The 23884-nt window shown below is 37.4% G+C and overlaps 1 protein-coding gene across 1 annotated transcript in view; it reads right to left on the bottom strand.

Moving 5' to 3' along the window:
- Positions 1-250: 250 nt before the first annotated feature.
- The window catches only part of LOC135714932 (inactive dipeptidyl peptidase 10), a 190286-nt gene continuing 166652 nt past the window's right edge, over positions 251-23884 (bottom strand). Inside the window, exons 10-12 of the mRNA XM_065238327.1 lie at positions 709-761; positions 532-639; positions 251-468 (exon numbers count right to left, since the gene is read on the bottom strand). Coding sequence (XP_065094399.1) covers positions 251-468; positions 532-639; positions 709-761 — 379 coding nt within the window. The remainder of the gene's footprint in view (positions 469-531; positions 640-708; positions 762-23884) is intronic.

The raw sequence follows: 23884 nt of genomic DNA, 5'->3' as shown, positions 1-23884 counted from the left end.
GACGCGTTCATCTAGATAAAATTGATAAATAGCAGATTTTTAGCGATGGGCCCAATCTTAGATCCATAGGCCAACATTAGAGCTATTTCCCCTATATAATGAAAGAATTTTTGACTTGTTGAAAAATTTGAAAAACTGGAAATAATGAATAACAATTTAGTGTTAATCTGTATTCCAATATCCATCCCATATTACGTAATATAAGCTATAGTGTGAATGCCGTTGTATTCATATTCACATATATTAACGATTAGATACAGACCTGATGTCTAAACATGACGCCCGCTTCGATCAATGATTTCGTCAGTAATGCGGCGTGCTGCTCGTGAACTTGCGTATCTGCTGTTCCATGAATCAAAAGGTACTTTTTATTCGCAAAATTTCCTGCCTTTATCGATAGATCAGAATCAAGTAAAGATCGGCCACTATCTGCTGGTTGTATAACATACCGCTCTGTGAAAAAAGAGTCTGAAAATATACATATTGATTAGCATTCATCCCCACGGGAGAAAATAAGTTAATAAATATTACCATAGTACTTGAAAGATACTATGGGATTCACAGCAGCTCCACATTTCAAGACATTATCTGAGTCGCTCGCTATCATCATAGAAACGATATATCCGCCGTATCCCCATCCTAAAAAAATAAAACAGAATCACATAAGATATATTGGAAATAAATTGCGACACAATAATAATAGTATACCGTAGGCGCAAATACGATTAGGGTCTACCAGTTTTAGATTATCACGTAAGTACCTAAAAATAGATGGTTAATAGGTATATAAAATACCCCATGAGTTTAATAAATATGCATACAGTCTTTCTGTGAATTACATGACAAAAAAAACTATTCAAGTAACCTATTGCTGTTTGTAATTGTAGTCGAGTACACCATGAGATCCCATTTGACCAGTTTTAAATTTAACTGTTTGATCTTTTCTAAACGATCTTCCACCTTCGAGTAATCTAACTGTTGTCCTCTTGCTGGGTTTTCTTCTCGACAATCCTTTGACCTGTGTCCCTCCTCGTGACAGTTAAAGCAAACTCCACGCTTAATGGAAATGTAAGCTTTCACGATCCTTTAAAGTGCACTTGTACCACTTTTGGGAACAACGATTTCATAATTCCGTTTTATAGCAAGTGAGTGGCAGCAACTTTGCTTGTCACCTGGTTTGTAATTTGAAATCAAACCTTTTACCGAATTCCCTCATTTTAGATATGGAGTCGCGCTGGCAGCTAACATCGCTGTTCTGCAATCCTCCCACTGGCACTGTGTTAAATTCTCCCTTGTTTCTAGCTCGTTATTTCCATTGACTTCCATAAACCATGCTCTCGCTTTTCGCGTAAAGAGGTGATCCATCGTATCTAACCGACTATTGGATCGACCACTACACTATCGTTAACGTTTACCTCATTTGTTTCTATGCGTGTCTGTCGTAAGCTTTCATTCATGATACCAATTTCTACTTCTCTTACTTCTGGAAGTGGCGATGTTATTGAAAATACATGTTGAGGCAGGATCGGAGTTCGGATTTAGTAAGACGTCAGTCATACTCTTGGTGTGAACTTAGAATGATTTTATTGAAACGAAATATGTTGAAGGCAAGTTCGGTGAGCGAAGTGAAGCGTTGGTGACAATGTTTGTAAAATAGAGTTTATTGTTGATGCTCATGTGGTAACAATTACGAAGGTCTCAAAATACGGAAAACGGAAAACGGAAAAGGTTTAGCTGCTGACTGTGAGGTCGCAGTTTTGAATACATAAAGTGTGTCATAAAATCTAGGACACACACAAGGAAGTATGAATCTATATTGTTGGGTTTTGACACATGTTAGTCATGTGCCCATTATTGGATGCTACTTTACATGGGAATTAAGGAAGAGTAGTACGGCTACTACACCTCCCCTCTAAAGAAAGAATGGTGTAACCATTCAGAATTATTTGAAAATGTGTCTCGCTCGCTTCGTCACTTCACGTTTTGAGGATGTTAACAATTGTTATGCTTGATTAATTTTGTTTTGTGAACTTTTAGAACATTTGTAGTTATTTCGTGTTTGATGGTGGCATTTGAACTATCTAACTCTATTACGATACACGGTCCATCTTGAACAATATCTAATTTTTTCCTTCCTTCTAACTTCAAATACACTTTATCTCCTATATTTATTGATGTGCCTGTTATTGTTTTATTAGCTTTGTTTATTCTTGAATATTTGACATTTTCAATTTTCCTAAATATCTGATTATGTAGAATTTGCAAATTATATCAAAGTTTATTTACATAAAGATCATGATTGTATACCGGATCGATTTGGCTTAAATTTATCTGATCAAAATTGTTTACTGGTTTGCCAAAGACTATTTCAAAAGGTGTATAGTTGTGGTCACTATTCGGGGTAGTATTATAGCTAAAACAGTAATATGGTAACCATTCATCCCAATTATTTTTCAAGTCATTGACAAAGCTTCGCAGATATTCGTTCAAACATCTGTGATTCCTTTCCAATGCTTCTAGAGTTTGTGGGTGATAAGCGGTTGCAAGCGTGTGATCAACATTGAGCAACTTACAAACTGAATCAAAGATACCTTTATACTCTGTTCCTTGATCAGTTCTTATAGCTTTCATTGGTCCATGTGTTAAAATGCATCCCTCTACCACTGCTCTGGCTATTGTATTTGCTGATTTATCAGGAATGGGAATCGCAATAATATATTTACTCAGATCGCACTGTATGGTTACTGCGTATCTGTTTCCTCTATTACTCAGCGTAAATGGTCCAATTGTATCTATTGCTACAACATCAAATACTTTAAGTGGAGTTGATGTTTTCACCATTTTATCTTGTACGGCTGAAAAATGTTTGTTCGTTTTGCATTGTTCGCATAATTTGACAAATTTTGTAACAATATATTTCATGTTTGGCCAGATATATATGTTTTTGAGTTTTTTGTACAAGCGGTTAATTCCAACATGACCTCCTATTGGTGTATTATGGTAATGTCGTAATATAGCTTGAATTTCGTTAGAATCTTTTATTATTCTTGGTGTGTGGTAAATAATAATAGTTATGTTTTTTAATACCTGATTTCCTATTGTTTTGAAATCATTTATACTTATGCAATCAAATATGGCATCGCTAGTCGAAATAGCAACACACTTATTTTCAATTTTCTTTGACTTCATATATTGCAGGGTACCCTTCTCAATTATTTGAAATATTTTTGGCAATTCATTTATATTGATTGTGAGGCCTAACGCTAGAGTTAGTCTCGTTTTATAATTCTTTTCTAGAATATTTAATGCCATTATTGGTTGATTTTTGTTTTGAATTGGTGAAAATTCTATTTTTTTTTTTTTAGTTTATATATTTGTTCGTTGTTGATTGCTTCGTACACATGGAGTTGATCATGCTCCGGTAGTCTGCTTTGGTTGTTATTTATGACTAGACTTGGCTTGCTTAGCATTGACCTTGTCTGTACTTGTAGAATATTCATTGATTTTAATTCGTGAGATGTAATGATTCTAGATAACGCGTCAGCCACGACGTTACTTTTACCTGGGACGAACTCAATTTCAAAGTCGAATTCTTCAAGATCAATTCTCATCCGAATCAACTTTGAAGAAGGGTTCTTCATCCCAAAAAGATATACTAACGGTCGATGGTCTGTACGTACTAGAAATTTACGGCCGAATAAATAGGGTCGATAATGCATAATCGCCCAATGGATAGCGGCCAATTCTTTTTCAATGATGTGTTTGTTTGCTTCGCCTTTTGTAAACGCGCGACTGGCGAAAGAAACAGGCAGATCATTGTTTCCATGCATTTGTGACAACACTGCGCCACATGCAAAATCTGATGCATCAGTTGTCAAGATGAATGTCTTTTGAAAGTCCGGATATTGTAATATTCTAGGTGAAAGTAACATGGTTTTTAATTTTTCAAATGCGGATTGTCATTCTTCTGTCCAAGTAAAAGTGGTATTTTTCCTTAACAATTTATTCAAACAGCAACAAATATTTGCAAAGTTAGGAATAAATCTCCTGTAGTAATTACACATTGCCACAAAACTTCTAACTTGATCAACGTTTTGTGGTATCGGATAGTTTTTTATTGTATCGAATTTAGAATTATCGGGTAAGATCCCTTTATCAGTGATCTTATGCCCTAAAAATGTGACCTCTGATTTAAAGAAATTGCACTTGGAAGGATTAAGTTTTAGATTTCGTTGTCTAAAACATTCAAAAACTTTTCTTAAATTTTTCAGATGGTGTTCGACTGAACATCCTACGACAATGACGTCATCAATATATAAAAATGCACACTCAGGACTCAAGCCACTAAGTGCGATGGACATCATTCGTTGGAAGCTATTTGGACTTATGTTTAGTCCAAACGGCAATCGTTTAAATTGGAAGTGTCCGCGTTCCTGTAGAGAGAATGCTATAAGTTCTCTTGAGTTTTTCTCGATTTCGATCTGGTGAAAACCAGACATGAGATCTAGGGTGGAAAAATATTTTGCTCTTCCAAGTTGATCGAGTATATCATCGATTCTCGGCAGGGGAAATTTATCGGCCAACAATTTTTTATTCAATTGTCTAAAATCTACGACTAACCTCCATTTTTTCTCAGAGCTAGTCGATTTTTTGGGAACAAGTAGTATCGGCGAGTTGTAGCTCGATACCGAAGGTTCTATTATATCGTTTGATTTCAAACGATATAATAGAACCTTCGGTATCGAGCTACAACTATCAACTTGACGACAGATTTCTTCTATTTGACTTTGTGCATTCCGATAGTTTTTAATATAAACCGGTGATTTGTCTGCTAAATTTATTTTCTGCCGATAGAAATTATTACATGTTAATAAATCATCTTTTAAACTAAATATATCGTTATACTCGTTACATAATTGTTGTAAGGAGTGTTTAGCAAATATTGGTATGTTATTTAAATTTAATTCAGAATGAAGATTTTTAAGCCTATCAGCATTAGTATTATTATTTATTTTTGTTTCATAATAATCACTAAGCTTTGAAAATTTGAAACCTGAATTATTTATTTGTACAGGAAATTCAGTTGTATTCATAATTTTAGCATAAGGTGCATTACTATTTGCAATTGTATTAGCACAAAATACACCTGGTACTATTTCAGATGAGTTTATTACTACATCTTCATTTGTATTAAGATTATTTATTAATCTGATTACTTCAGATCTGGCAGGAATCCATGTGGATCCGTTCAGATTATTATGAATTGGAATTTCTAGTCGGGTACTATTTACATATGCGGACAAAATCCATGTATCATAATTAATTTCACATCGATAGGTTGTTAAAAAATCTCTTCCCAGTATACCATCTGTTGGTATCGGGAAGTCGTCATCAATCAGGTGGAATAGGCTATTTACAGCTGTATTTTGTATGTAAAGAAAACAATTTACAGTTCCTTGGCTTCTCAATTCTCCGGAAGTTATTCCGCGTAACACACACGTGTTATTTGGATTCACCGGAATCGAGTGTTTAAGGACATTTGATTTTACTAGTGAAACGTCCGCTCCTGAATCTACTAGGAACGAACATGCTCTGTTTGAGACACTGATTGGTACATTAATAAAGTTTGAGGTAGCTACATTGATTGTGAATACTGCCCTACTGTTCCTAAAAAAGGGTGATTCAGCGCTGCATTTGAAAATGCAGTTCCTGGTTGTTGTTGTTGTTGTTGTTGCTGTTGAAGAGTCATATTCCAATTTGGTTGGGCTTGGTTTTGCACATACTGTGAATGGTTGTGTAATGCATTTTGCACAGGTAAGACTGTTTGGGAGTCAGTCAAATAAATTCTACTCATTTGTCGGCCTTGGCGTGAATGACCACGATAGTTACCGTTATTCGAAAATATTCTGTTATTGTTGCGCGGTATATTACCACTAAAGCGCTGATTATGTGGATGGAAACCACGGGATGGAACATTATTATTGCTGTTGTTTCCTCCCCTTCTCCAGTTACCTCTGTTCTGATTTTGATTTTGATATTTTCTGTGGTTATAGCTTATGCTGAACACGCGATTCATGATATCGGTGTTGTCAGTACTATAAGGTAACTCATTCAATTTTTGAATTGCCTGTTCGATAGATGTGAATGTACCTGCTTGAAGTACAATTTTGGCATTCTCGCTGGGTACAACATTTATCAGCGTATCTATACCTACTTTTGTAGCCAACTTTTTCGCTGTTGCGTGAGGAACGTTTTCTCTCACGTATGTGTTTGTCAACTTATTGCAAAGCGTTTCCACTTCTTGGCAATATTGTTGTTTCGGTGCACCGCGTTTTATGCTTTTTAGCTTCGCAACAACTTGCTCTGTGGTCACTTTGCTCTCACAGGAATTTTTAATAAGTTCGAGCATCTCATCGATAGTTCTATTAGCGTTATCGTTTGGCAAGGTATCTCGAGCTTTCCCCGAGATCCTAGTCAACAGAAATAATTTGAGAGTTGGGTGTTGTTCTTGTTTGATCACTGTTTGCAAAAATTTAACCCCATCTATAAATGCTGACACCGTCAAAAGGTAGTAAAATTGACGCAGCAAGTTTTGCGTCAAATGTCGCGTTATTGGTTGTCATTTTACTGTTTTGTTTGCTTTTCACGGTAGATTGAATATATTGTATGGCGTTTCTCGCTTGTTTAAGATATGAAAAAAAATCGTTGTCTGGAATTTCGTCTTGTTTTTGTATCAAGTTCCTATCTATTTGTGTGTACAACTTTAATGCAAGAGCTAAATTGTGTTGTAGTGTGTCAGTAGTTATATTTTTGTTAATTGATTTTCTAAGATTATGCTCTAACCTAACCAGATTTCCTAGATCTTGAATGATCTCCTTAATTGTCATTCCCTACCATGAATAATGGGTTGTTACTTAACTGATTTATCTGTTGAATTCAGTCGACCGGGAACCGGGTCGGTATTCCAAAACCGCAAATCTCGTGATGATAAACTGCCAGGGCACCTGCAACCTGGACGTCTAGGTGTCCAGTGGGGGAATTTTCGACTTCTTCGGTGAATGATGACACTGCTGCTTGGTACTGCCTTATAAGGCACACTTGAATCTTTCATGCGTTTAAAAAAAACATTTTCTGCTTCCCACGAGTGTGCAGTTAATGTTCGCTAAAACACATCGATAATCTTCCATACGAATTAAAGGTCTCTATTTTTTTTTTTCAAACGTAAATCCACAGTTAATTTTGGTCCAACTTGAAACACTTTGAAAACTTTGCTACTGGCTAACGGCATTTCACGTTATCTTTATGTGTTCCGCGTTTACACTACGGTAGCCCGCACATTATTTAGAGCTGCTGCTCCGTCCATACTTGTTTGAGTCTTCATGCGCTCATACTTGGAGATTAATCGGTATATCACGTACACCGCACTGATAATCACTACCGCAAGTAGTACGTACGATATGAGTTCTAATGAAGATGCCGTCTTCCCTGAATGTTCTTGAGCTTTTGTATTGCTCGCATTTATAATACTCACGATCTGATCATGAGTGATTGGTTTTTCTTCGCTCTTGGGTTTTGATTCGTCTGAACCCATTTTGCACTTGAACTTTTTCAGCAGTTTTGTTCCGCTTTTACACTTTGTAGACTACCCGCTACAACTTTCAGTTCATGTTCACGTGCCGTTTCACGATCACAATCGAACTTGTTCTCGGATCACTATAACATTGGTTTGTTCAAAAGATACTAAGTTTTCACGATCACTAGGCTGTCACGGTCAGCCATGAGGCAGGATCGGAGTTCGGATTTAGTAAGACGTCAGTCATACTCTTGGTGTGAACTTAGAATGATTTTATTGAAACGAAATATGGAGAAGGCAAGTTCGGTGAGCGAAGCGTTAGTCATGTGCCCATTATTGGATGCTTCTTTACATGGGAATTAAGGAAGAGTAGTACGGCTACTACAATGTTCAACAACCGTACACACTCTCCTGCTATGATTGCGATACAGTTCAAATCTTCTTCTTGTTTGGCATGATACGTAAGTCGTTGCATCCTAAATAAAATGTAGAGAAGTTTGGATTTAAATTTTTGATCTGGTGCCTTTCGGGTATTTCTACCTTCTAACGCTGTTTTCACTTCCAAAAGCTTTTCATCACACCATTTCAGTTCATCCAGTAATGCAATCAAGTTTGCTTTGTAATTAACATTTCTTTTCTCTCTTTCAGCCTTCAACAGACTACGCAACGCTCTTTCCTGTTTGCTACGAGAATAGCCATTGATGTCTACTTCACGGATTTCTAATTCATGGTCTAACTCATCGTCGGCCAGATGGGCAGCATTCAACGCGTAATAAGGACTGTTCATTAAATAAAGTGGACACCTGTTTAGGGTTAAAACGTAACGAAAAATTGAGATTTTTCGTTCAGTTTGTAAAAACATTGTTTATTTTGGCAACACACATGAAAAATAAAAAAAAAGTGAGAAATTTTGAACGATGCCTCGGATCAGCTTATCAATTCGCAGCTCAATTGGCAAAAAAGCGTGAAGTGCAGTAAATCTACAGTGTTCAAGATTGTTAAGAAGTTTGGAGAAACGTCTTCTCTTTAAGATTTACCGAAATCTGGGCGCAAAAAGGGGGCATCGGACCAGAAAAAGGAGCTGGCAGTACGCCTTTTGAAATCGCATAAACTGTGGAAAAGGTTTTGGTGTGGCAAGCCATTTGCTCCTGTGGCTTGAAGAGTTCTTCGTATTTCTCAACAGGCACAATCAATAGGTCGTATGAATAAAAGCGTTTACTTTACTTTTCCCATAAGAAAAGCACGGGAAAGTAAGGTAAACTCTTTTTATTCGTACGGCCCAATGGTGAAAATTACAGAAAAAAAATGCAACAAAAAACGGGTTTTTCCCATCCAGCATTGTTTTGACCGGATCTGGCATATTCTTCTGCTACGTTGGAGATGCTCAAGAACAAAAAAGTCGATTTTGTCGAAAAATTCCAAAATCCCCCAAACTGCCCTGAACTGGGTCCTATTGAAAGATACTGGGCAATAATTAAACGGCATCTTAAGAAAGATGGAAGAGAAACAGGCTATGTTGACTGCTTAAAGAAAATTTGGTCTGCAGCACAACGAAAAGTTTAAAAGAAAGTTGTGCAGAATCTAATGGGCGGTATCAAGGGAAAAGCCCTAGCGTTATTCAGAAATGAGAAGTAAACATTCAAACTCACGTGAAATTGGTCATATGTATGTTGATTTTGATTTATATAAAGTAAACTTATGAATTTGTTTGAAAATATATATTTTCCTTTGAGAAACAGGTGTCTACTTTCATTAATGAACAGTCCTTGTCGTTCAACGTTTGCGTATAATTTTTGCAACATTATAAATATTAAAATTTAAAAAGAACTACCTATTTTCGATTCAAGCAATCGTGTATGCTAAAAACTAACTTGAAAATTCTAATAATTGAAAATCCTAGTTAAAGGCTTGAAAATAAATCAATCTTTCTCCCTGGTGTTTTAACAACTTCCTCCGAAACACACTCGAACGATAAAACACTTCGCTCCGTTCAAACAAAATCAATAGACTCGCTTTTCAAACAATCGTTATTTGTTACGATTTTATGAACAATCAGAACCTGCTGCAAATAAAATATTGTATACACTGTCAGGCCAAGTAATAATTACAACTGTGGTAATTAACTTGTGACGGCCTGGATTTTTCCCCAGAGACTTCTGTAAAGCCCGATTCAAAGGAAATTTGGACGCATTCAAGTGATCATAACTCAAGAATTAAACAACATACACGGTTGATCAAAACGTCAAACAAAAGGGTATTTATTCAGCTTTCAAACGATAAATAACAAGTTATTACATTCCACCGTTTCGAACGAACTGTCGCACTTTACTTGTGATCGATGCGCATCCTCGAAGTTTTTGCTTGACAATTGCCCAATATTTTTCGATCGGTCTGAATTCAGGGCAATTCGGAGGATTAATCTCTTTGGCGACGAAATTAACATTGTTTGCAGCATACCATTCTAGTACCTCCTTAGAGTAGTGGCAGCTGACTAGATCCGGTCAAAACATAACGTTGGTCTTGTGTTGCCGAATGAAGGGTAAAATCCGCTTTTTCAGACACTCTTTAATGTAAACCTTCGACGTCATTGTGTGAGATGTGATGAAAACCTTGGTTTTAAGGCCACAACTGCAGATTCCTTGCCAAATCATTAGTTTCCGAGCAATCTTATCAGCAAAAACAAATTTATACCTGGAAGGGACATCCCCACGAACAGTTTCCAGGTAAAATTTTCGTACGGGGATTTGTTTATAATCCATTTTGATATATGTTTCGTCATCCATTAAAATACAGCCATCAAATTTCGTCAAAACTCGTTCGTATAGTAATCGTGCTCGCTTTTTGACCACTAAATTTTGTTTCAGGGATCGATTCAGATGTTTACTGGCACAAAAAGACTTATATCCTTCTCTTGAAAGGATGTTACGCACGATGTCTGTCAAACGTTTTTTATCCCAAACACCAGGCGGTGTATTAAACCGTGCGTCCAGATTTGCATTGAATCGAGCTTTAGAAACCAGCTATCTCATGTGTGATCTTCCGAGTTGGATGTTTAAAACAGTTGCCGTTAAGGCAATTATAAGTTGGGCACCAAAGTGTAAGTACTAGCAGTTAGGAGTAATTCTGAGACTCCCTGACTACAATGACCGGCACGCTTACCGAACTAGGTTTCCACGTGGCAAGGAATGATCGCACTGGATACAGTAAAAAATCCTACAGCACTTTTAAAAACTACCACTTTTATTGTCGGATTCTACTGACACTTTTATTCCTCCTTAGCGTAGATACTACTCCAACTTTCTTAATTTCTATCACTCGCTGAATCTTACAATTTGCTGACGGTCCAGTCCGTTAAATATGACTTAATCTAGGTGAGGAATTTCATCTCATTTCCCATTTTTTTCTAATTTAAAGATCAACATTGGAATGTCAAGTCTATCGAACGCTTTACTAAAGTCAGTGTAAAGAGCTTCTATTTGGTTTCCGTAGTCCATTGCAGTTAATGAGTAATCAACAAATTCCAGGAGGTTTGTTGTGGTAGAACGACCTTTAAAAAAGCCGTGTTGTGCATTTGTTATTCTATGTTTTATTTGGCTAAAGATATTTTTGTTTATGATTTATCGATTTATTTATTATCGAATCGTATAGTAATGCACAAACTTTCATCCGACCCCTTGCAGGACCCAGTTCTTGAAACTTCCTAAAACATCAGCAACACATTTAGGCTCCAACTATGTAACATTAAATGCGGCAAGGTGGCAACAAATGTAATGCCTTCAAACCCATTCTTACTTTCCCGCAATGGACAATTAAAAATGATTTAGTTGTTTTCGAATTGACGAGCTCAATTAACGTTATCTAGAAAACTCTATCTCGCGGCGCGACATGTACCAAGCTTAATAATAGAGGAAAAGGAGGAGCTGTCAAATTAGCACCAGATAAATTTGGCTTCACTCGAGTTGTTCGCAGATGACAGGCGTTGCTGTCCTGTGATTTCATCTTGTCCTGAGCCCGAGGGGCACGCACTACACTGAAACAAGGACCATAGATAGGAATACTATTTTGCAGAAAACACTTATTCTCAATATAACCATGCTTATTACCGTTAAATGTACTATGAATTCAGTATAGTTGACTATGAATGTCAACAAATTTACTTTGATTCTGGCAAAATTACTATACTTGGTCAAAATGCATAGTAATTTTGATAGAAATAATTGTAAAATTTAATGAAATTGTTTCTGCACAAATCTATTGGTGAGGGTATTTAATTTAAACCAGCAATATAGTATTTTTAACAATGGATTTTGTTTCAGTGTAGTCTTTCAATACTACACGCAGAAAAAAATATTTTAAACGTTATAATATTTGACGTAAAATTAATAAGAATTTCATTTTGTTTTGGCTGCAAAAAGAAATCATTATTATTTCTACAATCCAGTGTCTTTGTTTCTAAAAACCCATGGATTGTTAAATCAAAAAGAAAATCTTTTTGAATTTACAAGAGCTTCCATGGTTTTGACGTAAGCTGTCAAATTTGGCAGCTGGGTCAACAACAAAATATTTTTGTTTTTAAAAGAGATTTCTTGTTGATTCAATCATATTTATTTCATTAAGCCTGAAAATATACGCAGTAGAAATAAACAGATTCAATATTTAATAATTTGCGATTATTTTTATGAATTACAATTGAATTAAAAAAAAAACCTTTCTGAGGCATAAATCTCTCCGGTTCATGAGTTGATGGGTCGATAGGTAGGGTCCAGGTTTGGGAGCGGCCTTCCTGGCGTTGGGAGCATTGGTACTCAGTACTGAAAACAAGATCGACGATAAAAAATCAAGGAAAAAAAAGAAAACTGTTTATATTTAGCAACTGCAGCATACTTACTTACCTCAAGTCTCAAGATTTTCGGAAATCTTGCACTTTTTTCCCGAAATTCACTATTAAAAACAATATCACGTCGAACGCGGAAAAGAGCTGAATCAAACGAGAACAGTTTTGTGTTATTGTTTACATTTCTTTCCGGGAACGAGGGAATGGTTGGTAGTTATTTTTGCATTCATGGCCCGGGGAACAGACACAACAAATAAATGCTAATTTCAAATTAACTATTGATGGCTTAATAAAAGAATATTGTTATTTTTACAATAGTTGCAGTTGATTAGTGGCTTATTAAAACAAAAGGAATCTTATTTTGAATTTATTTGAATAAGTATTATCGAAACAATAAAATGCAATATAATTTCAACCGGAATTGTTTGTTTAAATACAGCTAAAGTTTTTTTTTTGGTTCAATTTTCTGTCCGTGTACACAGCCTGCTGACCAAACATTTATAATCTTGCGATTACTGCATTAAATACTTTAAATACACTCTTAATTTCAATAAATACTTTTATTACTGACAAAATTTTATATTTAAATGTTTCAGTATAGTTAAATTATTTGTCATTATATGAATTATCGTTAATTATTTGTTAATCACTTACAATACCGCTTAAAGTATTTAAATTCAAATAATAACTGCCTTCAAAGTATTTAAAATCATTTCATTCAATTCATTTCATTTTTAAAGTCAGGAAAGCTTTAAAAATATTTATGATCACGATCATTATCCGAGTAATTGAAGTACGTCCATAGAGGAAATTCTAAGACTAGAAGGTCCCGAAATAACGTACTCAACTTTTTGGCTCAGCTCTGGTACTCTCTTCGGTCTCAAGCTAATCGATTCACCCCTCGAAACATAGGAAAATCCACTAACCCCTCATTTTATCTGTCAAACTTTCATAGCGAATCAAAACAAACATTGTGTAGTAGTAGAATTTCGACAAGAATGGGGTACGTTAATCGTTTGCTTGGGACCAATAGGCTAGTCAAGTAGTGAGCCAATTTAAAATCGTTAGTTTCGTATTGATTGTTGGTACGTCTCTTGAAAAAATGGTGCATATATCTTCTGAATTATTTCCTACTTTTTCGTCTAAAGTAATTTTTGATGGAAAGTTGCACGAATTAATTTTAGTTTTAACGTAATTGAAGAAGTTTCTTGGACATAATTTAATTTCATTTTCAGTTTTGATGTTTTACTCATTAAGTGCAGAAGAAACAGCAAAAATAAGCTAGTCGCAAATATTCAAATACTTTTCCAAATAACCCTGATTATTCTGTTTTCTATATATTTTGTGAGCCTTTTGTTTCCGATTCTTCAAATTAATTATTTGTCTATTGAACCAAACCGGACGAGATCACGTAATGGAGGCAACCCAAATCTCAATCATTACAACACTGCTCAGCAACTGTTGTGGCAGTCGACAACAGAAACAAAGTGCGACGTTGCAATCATTGCGGAACCGTATCGAGTCCCTCCAGAAATGGTAACTGGGTGACGGATTGAGCTGGGATGGCGGCTATACAAGTTATGGGCAGATACCCTATTCAAGAAGTGATTGCGAGCTCATACGAAGGTTTCGTGATCGCCAAAATTAACGGAATCATTATATTTAGTTGTTACGCATCCCCCAGATGGACGATGGAGAAGTTCCATGAGATGCTGGATGGACTAACCGAAGAGCTGATCGGACGACGACCGGTAGTCATCGGAGGAGACTTCAATGCTTGGGCAGTGGAGTGGGGAAGCAGATGTTTCAATGCAAAAGGGCACAGTCTGCTGGAAGCTCTGGCAAAACTGGAAGTTATGCTGACCAACGAAGGCACTAGCAGCACTTTTCGCAAATATAGCCGGGAATCCATTATCGACGTTACTTTATGCAGTCCGTCGCTGGTGGCAAACATGGATTGGAGAGTGTGCGAAGGAATACCCATAGCAACCATCAGGCGATCCGATATGGCATTGACCAACGGAATACCGTGGCAGTACGGAGGACGAGAACTTGTGAACGGAAGTGGAAGACGAAGACTATTGACAAGGATCTTTTCGTTGAGGCACTCCGTGTGGGCAGGAACCCCGTGGTTATAAACGCAGACGAGCTGACAGAAACGTTAGTGGGAGCATGTGACAAGACCATGCCGAGGAAACTGGAGCAAAATAACAGCCGGCGTCCAGTTTACTCGTGGAACGAGGCACTTAGCACTCTCCGCGCTAGTTGTCGCAAAGCCAGAAGACGTGTTCAGAGAGCAAGAACAGAAGAAGACAGAGAGGTAAGAAGAGGAGTGTTTCGAAATTAAACGAGAGATAAACCAGAGCAAGTCAAACTGTGTTAAGGAGCTGTGTCGAGACGCTGAAGCCGACCCATGGGGCGACGCATACCGAGTCGTGATGGCGAAGATCAGAGGTCCAACGATGCCTGCTGAAATGTGCCCAGAGAAGCTGAATGGAAGGACTTTTCCCGAAGCACGACTCAACGACCGGGCCACCTACACCGTACGGAGAAGGAGAAGGAGATAACATCGAAGTCACCAACGAGGAACTCGTAGCAGTGGCGAAACGATTAAAGGTGAAGAAAGCTCCCGTTCCCCATGGAATCCCCAACGTAGCATTGAAAGTGGCGATCCAGGCGTCCCCGGACATGTTCAGGATGGTGCTGCAGAAATGCCTAGACGAGGGTCACTTCCCTGACAGGTGAAAGATACAGAAGCTAGTGTTGCTGCCGAAACCAGGAAAACCAACAGGGGATCTAGCATCGTATAGGCCTATATGCCTGCTGGATACACTCGGAAAACTATTGAAGAGGATCATCCTAAACAGGCTGACGAAATTCACGGAGAGTGAGCACGGATTGTCGGAGAGGCAGTTTGGTTTACGGAAAGGGAAATCGGCGGTGGATGCTGTGTCCGAAGGTCGAGAGAGCAGAGAAGGCGTCCAAACAGAAGCGGAGAGGAGATCGATATTCCACCATGATAACGATCGACGTCAAGAATGCGTTCAACAGTGCCAGCTGGAAGGCCATCGCCGAAGTGCTGAATAGAATGAGATTCCCTGATTACCTGTGCAGGATCCTTAGGAGTTATTTCCAGAACCGGGTTCTGGTCAACGATACTGACATGGGACAGAGATCGATTAGGATCACAGCGGGTGTTCCACAAGGCTCCATCATTGGTCCAACGCTCTGGAACGTGATGTACAACGGCGTGATAACGCTGCAGCTGCCCAAAGGAGTTGAGATTGTTGGATTTGCGGACGACGTCGTCTTGACGGTAACAGGCAAGACGCTGCAAGAGGTGGTAGTGTTGTCAACCAAGGCGATCGACATGATTGGTAACTGGATGCAAGGAGCGAAGCTGTAGATAGCCCACCACAAAACGGAAGTATTATTGGTCAGTAACTGTAAATCGGTACACCGGGCAGAAATCACCGTCGGGGAGCACGCAATACCCTTTAACTCCAACGCAGGCAACGGCTGTAATTAAATTAATCCCCTTAACTACTGCTTTAACTCCATTAATTACAATTGAAATTTTGTAATTAAAGTATATTAATTACATTTTCAATACTTTTAACAACATTAATTACGGATAGATAATTTTAATTACCGTCAGTACTACTTCAAAACGTATTAATTACATTAAGTACTTTTGATTGAATTTTAACTTCAACGCACTGGTTCTTTGTATTGCGTGCCCCTCGGAGCACGCCATAGCCTCGAAGCGTGTTCGAGACAGTGCGAAGGAAGATGCCCGTCTTTAACGCGAAGAATGTCGTCGACGAAATGTGTCGAGAGGAGGGTACTTGGAATGCCGTCAACAGAGCAGACACGCAGCTTATGTCGGAGCTGCAGCGTAAATGGAGAGAAGAGCAGCGAACTAGCAACGCCAGCTAGCGCTGAGAGTATCAGAAGTGCATGAGCACAGCCACCCCCCGAAGTAGACGCTTCACAGTGGTCCCGGGGAAGAGGAAAGAGTAAGGAATGGGTTTTACTGGAGCCAACTAGTGCATACCACACCGTCCCAACTTCACTACAGGCCAGGCTTCTTGAAGCTTTCCCAAACCATACTATAAAAAACACACACACACAAGGCTCACACGCACACACACACACCAAAAAAATATGAAGGACGACGGCAAGACGCCAGACAGTGAAAACGGAGGAGCGAACGTGTTCGCAAGGAGCGGGATATTGCAGAGATCGCCAGAGTCGAACCTGGGGCAGCAGTAAGTCCCAAGGAGAGCAGCCAAGCGTTGGGCTAAGCCAGATATTCACACCCATATCCAGCAGTGTCAAATCTCAATAACTGGAGCTTGGGAGAACCAAAATGACGGAGGCCAGAAGGAAGATCGATCAACTCTATGTGTTCGTAAAGGATAAAAACAACGTACACAAAGAGATCAAGCAACTTGTGGATTTGGAATCAAATCCGGTATAACAGTGGCAGATCGGGAATTCCAAGAGTGGAGAAAAAGAGCCGAATAGGCTCTCTTGAAAGCCAAGGAGAGCATAAGACTGCCTGAAGTACATGAGACGCCGAAGGGACCCACAAATCCACGTCCTGAAAAGAGAGATAGGGACACGCCAGGAGATAAGGAGGAGCCCAATAAATGCAGGGACAACGTGGAAGGCATCAAGGCATTGGTATTGGTCATGGCGAACGTTATAGTTTATTTCACAGTGCTGTGATAAATATTCGATTAATTAAGTGTGAAATTGTGCTTGTGCCGCGGTAGAATTGATCCTACGCGTGCACCGTAGTGATAATTTATTGGATAAGTAGAAGAACGGTTGCTGCTGCCACTGGTTCTCGTTCAATTGAATTATTTTTTTTTCCTTCGCCCGGCAAGCTATTGGCACCCTTTAGTAAGCTGCGGCTTTGTAAATGTCTGCTTTCGTTTGTTTTTATTTGTGTCTCTGTAGTGTTGCATGTCAAGTTTATGTGCATAGGTGAATGGATATGGCAGAGTGTGCAATATGTAATTTGGGGATTTTTGTAAGTGATTTGCCAGTTATCTGTATGGGTAAGTGTGCTCGTGTATTTCATTGCAAATGCACTACACTTACGCGGACTCAGGCAAAGCTTATCACGGACAATGCAAATGTTCTGTTCAAGTGTGATAATTGTCTATCAGATCAGAGTTGCGACGAGTAGAATGATCTGATCTCGCGCGTCAAAAGGATACACAGCAAAAAAATGTAATATCGATCTACGTAACTCAAGCTGATAAATGAAATTATGATGTAATAGCAAAAAGCAGATACAATATTACATCAATGGATGTAATTTTGTTCTCAAAATCGATGTACATCGTGCAACGTTATATTACACAACCAATGGATTGACCTGGTTGCAGCAGTTTGGATGTAATATTCAACAACTTTTTTTTCTGTGTAGAGGAAGAGATGAAGAATGTATTTCTCGCCTAACTTTTCAAAAGGTCCTATCTAACATTTCACTCTTTTCGAGAAAAACGAGGTTGAAGATTGACAAAATCTTTTTTGATACTATTTTAAACCAAATCAACTTTTGACATTTTTAAGACCTTTAATAGTAAAATGCGATAGTAAAATTGAAATTGAAATTATAATCTACCCGTTTCATACATTTTTTTTTCAATGAAAACGTAAAAAATGTTACATAGGACATTTTGCTCTTGTCAGGTGTACATTGGACATGTTATATAGGACGTTTTGTTATAATCACAGTTACATAGGTCATTTATGTTTTCAACATTATTGTTTTGTTTTTAAGCATTATGAGTGCATAATTTAAGTTATACGAGTTAAACGAACAATATGAGTATTGGACAATGCATCAACTTTTTTTTTAACGGTATATCGCAACACTGCCCACAGATTGTTTTGGTCGATCGTTGGTGGTCACGTGAGCTGCTTTTTATTTGATAACAGTGTTATTTTAGGGGCTGTTCACTACGTAGACAGCTTTTCGGTACAGAGGTGGCAACAGAGCGAAACAAAACAGCCAGCACACGGGCGGCCGTTTATAACTACATTCCAAGCGAACAGCGGAGATAGAGAATAAATAAAATCTCGCAGCCTGATTTTTCCAAACAGTTTATTGTAATGAAATTTTAGCTGCAGGCTTGCTTGTGACAGTAAATTACCAACTCCCTTATTTACGCATAATTTAAACATCAATGCTTATGAGTGGTCAGTCTTCATTCTGATATTTTAATACCATGCAATAAACATCAAATAAATGCAGTAATTAGCCAGAAATCAGCAAAATTCTACACGGCATAAATTTATGTCGCGCGTGCCGCCGGTCTTGTCTGCTTCTTTGTGTGAAAATGTTCTGTCGCTGGCAGAAAACAGTTAAGAAATGTCATGACATTTTTGCCGCTTGCCAGTTTGTTTTTGTGTGTCGTCACAATGGTTATCGCAAAAAGTATCAAATGTTAAGGAAAAAATGTTAAACTCCAGGACTCGTGCCACCACTGTTTCGGTATGCTTGACCCCCCCCCCTTCCCCATGCGTAGACAATTGTCCATATAAAAATTTTAAAATTTGTATGGGCCGTGGATAATTGTCAACCCCCCCCCCCCACCTCCCCCCGGCGGAAATAGTAGAAAAATGCTTGACATGAAAATTCCGATGTGAACAATCACATTGTTTTGGTTTGTTTGAACATTTTAGACGTTTTACTCGTATAAACACAAAGGACCGAAGTACAGATCTGCACTGTTTTGGTTTTTCTGATCCTTCAGACGTTTGTCTTGATGAACATAGTCAAACGTCTTATGTTACAGTGAAACATCGTTAATGCAAATTTTTACTTCAGACGTTTTGTCAATTCAATTGACATTAATCTGAATGTGTAAGTGTGCATAATGTTCTTAGGTACAAATGTTACAATGTGCATTTATAAACTCGATTTGTTTACATTTGTTACTTGGGACCTTTTGAAAAGTTAGGCGAGATTTCAACTCTCGGACTCGATCACTGGCATGCGAGATCACATTGCTGCTCAGATAGACACCGCGTTAAAGAGCGGGATGGTAAACATCAACCGAAATGTAAATGGTATTGAAAAATTAATTTGTGAGAAATTGGACAATATAAAAAACTCATTTTTTTAAATTACTGCAGAGAAACAATTAGCTGTAATGAATGACCAGCGCAGTGTACGGTTCAGTAGGAATCGGACCAAAATACCGGACGTAAAAAACGTAAACTAGTCATTAGTAATAGTGATAACGTTGATAATGTTTTTCAAGAAAATGCGAGTTTTGCGGATGTTGTAAAAAGACATAGTCGTGCAAGTAAAAGTAAAAATATTAGTATCAGTAACATTAACAGTAACAGTAACAAACAGAGTAATCGTAAGACTCGTCCGGTTATTGTTATCAAACCAAAAGAGTCCAAACAAGCTTGGGAAGATACTCGTAAGGTTTTGAAAACACAGTTGGATCCAAAAACACACAAAATCAGTAATTTCAGGAATGGTGAAGATGGCTCCATTATTGTTGAGTATGCAACAGGAGCTAATCTAAATTATGTGAAAAATGGTATTGAAAGCAATCTGAGTGAAAAATATAGTGCTGTTGTTCCCAATTCGGTGCCAAGATTGAAAATAGTGGGCATGAGCGATGAGTATTCCTCCGATGCCTTAATTGACAACCCGAAAAAAAAAATACAGTGAAATTTTCAGTGGAAACAATGCTCTAACATTAATATTTACTGTCGACAATAAAAATCATTGTTATAATGTTGTACTCTTCCGAAAACGGCAAAACTGCTACCTAGCTATACAATGTTGTTACAATGATTTTTATCGTACTTTTCATTTATTTTATTGTTAACATGATTCGATCATGAACAATAATGAACAACTCTTTTACAATAAAATTTGTTGTTACATTAAATATTGGTGTGTTTTCATTGTAGGTTACTTCACGGACAGTAAAAATAAATCTGATTGATGCATGGAGACTATGAGAGGGTCAGCAACACTGCCAATATAATCATGATAGGCGCTGCTCGTATGGCTTTGGCTTTGACAGTTCGTTTGGCTCAAAACCAGTCAGTCCGCGTCCGCTCATATCTTATCCTAGACCCTCTCTACACGCAGAAAAAAATCGTCGTAACAAAAATATTTGTGGTAAATTTAAACGTAAACTCAGTTTGTTCTGGCCACAAACATAAATTAGGTTGATTTCAAACGTATTCCATGTTTGAAGTCATGTGAATTCAATGTTTAAAATAAAAATAATGTTACGTTTATTTAAAAAATATTCGTGTTGAAAATAAACGTATTTATTTTTATTTGGTTTGACAGCTATGCGAACAATAATAAATATGTTTATTTTAAACATGGTTCTCATGTTTAAAATAAACATACGTATTTTGGAATTATTTTAGTAGTTGAGTGCAGGGTAAAGCAAAATAAAACGGTTTGCAAAGAAATGAATTAAAAGATCTTCGGGCTGGGCATCTTAATTCCTGCTCTTTTTTGGGTGCAATTAAGGGTGACCTGTCGGTATTGGGGTCCTGGTCCGGGATGCGAGGACCCGTTGGGGTGGGTGTCCGGGGGTTTCAGTTCAGTGGAACCGGTGCAAATTTGTGTTACTAGCGTCGTTTTGTCGTTTCTGCCTCGGTTTCTGCCACTGGTCCTCATACCGGTTTCTTTCCATGTTCGGTATCGGAGGAGGATCCGGAATGGATTCGGAATGGATGGCCGTTTTATGTTGAGTTTGAGCAAAGCTGGGGCAACCTTTTCCGAATGTAACAAAGAGGAAATAAAAAGGCATGGCACGCTAAAAACCGTTTACCCAAACCCTATATTGTTGAAATAAACATGCTTTTGAATTTAATTCAAACATAAATGTTTTAGTTTTAAACATGCTTTCAATTTACTTTGAATAATTCATATGTTTAGAGTATAAACATTTATATTTTTATTTTAAATGAACAAAATTCGTATCCGTGTAAAGCTGGGTTAAGATCCCTAATAAAAATTGTATGGTTAATTTGCTTAACGACGTGTTCTGGGTATCATCCAAACCATTTGTGGAATAGTTCAATGATTTGGGCTATCGTTCGTTTATGGTTATTTTTTATTAGGGATGGTTCAATTCAGCGTTCAACTCAATTGAACTGCGAAATGAACGTGCAGAAATCTGACAGATATCGGACTTGCTCTATTCGTTGCCAAGTCAATTGAACGCCTACGACCAGATCGGTTTGAGTTGAATTCAACTCATTTGCCTCATCTAAATCCCGCTTAATGCAGACCTTTTCCGTGCAGTCAATAATCATACAATATAATAATAAAAAATTCCACCACTTGAAGATGTCAGGAAGGAACTCTCAAGTGGAAGCATATTTCATGGGCGATTCTCTCGAGTAGAATGCATTAACTTATCAACGACGCTCAACCACTATTTCTCACAAGTTCCGGATCGAATCTCAATCCATAACCAGTAAAAAAAGACTCACCCCGTAACAGACATACCACCCCCTTCCCTTCCCGGGGCGATGTTTTATTTTTTCGATTTATTTTTAAAGTCGATAAAGTAGATCTGTCAAGCCAACACATACACTCTAAAGAACACTGTTATTTTTTTTTAATCAATAAATTCGCCAACCAACAGTAAAATAACAATAATATATAACGTTAATGAAAAAAAATATATATGGGGAAATCACGGAAATTTCATTGTTAAGATACTTAACAACCCCTCTTTTTTATTGTAAATTTTCCATAAACCATGAAATTTACTGTTTTGTACAACCTAAATCAAGGTAAATTTATTGTAGACGTAACAATATAAATTATTGTGAAGACAATAATTTTCGTCTTATTGTTACATTGTTTTTTAATGTATTTTTGTTGTTATTTTTTTTTCGGGTACTTAAAAAGTCAAAATGAAGACATCCCTATAAATGATGTAAAAGTAGTGAACATGTTTGAAAATCCACGCTTCACTTATAACAAGTTTAGTGTTGTAATTGAAGTCGATGTCGATACGTATAAATGTTTGTTATGTGCGAAACAAGTAAATGTAGGGTTTGATCGGTGCTCGATAGTTCCCGCGATGAATGTGTTGAGATGCTTCAAATGTGGAGAATTTGGGCACAAGAGCATGGATTGCAAAAATTGTGATAGATGCTCTAGGTGCAGCCAACAACACAAAACGTCGGAGTGTACGTCAACTGTATTGAAATGTATTAATTGTTTGAAAATGAATAAAGAACGTAAAATGCCGCATTTTGCTCTGAATGTTTGCTCTATAAAAGACTTTTTGACCAGAAAAAAGCAGCTAAGGTTTCCATAAATAGCAGCCAAGTTCCAGGAATGTGATTAAATTCGATTTTTTGTATTTGAATATAGCGGGGTTGTCAACAAACTACGTAGCATTACGTCAGATTGTTGAGGAAAAACGTCCTCTTTTAGTTTTATTGTCTGAGATTCATATTGTAGAAACTGAAGCTTTTGATCAGTATTGTATTCCGGGAAATAGTGTTGCTGCTTGTTTATCACATTCTAGACACACTGGCGGTGTTGCTATTTATGTCAAAGAATCAGTTCAATTCAACCTTTGTACCAACGAAGTTATTGATGGCAACTGGTTCTTGGGCATTACAGTTGTACGTGGCATGAAGATGGGTAATTATGATGTTTTGTATCATTCTTCCAGTTCTAGTGACCAGCGTTTTGTTGAAGTTTTATAGAACTGGCTCGAGACATTCCTTGATTCTAGTAAATTAAATATATTAGCTGGTGATGTTGATATTAATTGGTGTGACAACCATAATTCGAATCATTTGAAGCGTTTAGCTGAGTTTTTTTTTAATTTAAAGCAAACGGTAAATAAATATACGCGTATTTCCAGGCACAGTAGGACTTTAATCGACCAAGATTATTCCAATTTTGATTCCATTTGTTCAGTTACGAATACTGATTTGAAAATAACCGATCATGAGACATTAGTGATTAATGTATTAGATAATATAAATAACAACAATGAATTAGTAAAATTGAAGTGCTGGAGGAAATATTCGAAACAGGCTGTTTCGAACCTTGTTGAGAGGAGCGTGGATTTTCTATTTGCGGCCGGTAACTTAGATGAATCTACAGCTGTTCTTAATAACGCTTTGAAAACGTGTACCAATCAACTTGTTGAGCAAAAGTTTGTTTCTCGAACAGCTGGTACAATTTGAATCTTTTGCTTCTTAAACAGTGAACGGTTGTGATATAACGAAACCTCTTTAATTAATATTTGCCACTAAAAATAATCATATTTTATTCTCTAAATTAAACTGGCGGCACTGTACGAAACGAACAACAGAAATAAACTGAACATTGTATACGACGGACGCAATCGAGTGTTTCTCTCGCGAAAACCATCACATTCCGAAATCGTATTTTGAACCAGTGAGCTATCGTGGAACATTTTGGTCCGTTC

This window comes from Ochlerotatus camptorhynchus, unplaced genomic scaffold (assembly GCF_037179485.1).
Source record: "Ochlerotatus camptorhynchus isolate MF236.1 unplaced genomic scaffold, CSIRO-AGI_Acam_v1.1 ptg000766l, whole genome shotgun sequence".
Classification (NCBI taxonomy): domain Eukaryota; kingdom Metazoa; phylum Arthropoda; class Insecta; order Diptera; family Culicidae; genus Ochlerotatus; species Ochlerotatus camptorhynchus.
This window is presented reverse-complemented; position numbering and strand designations above follow the sequence as displayed.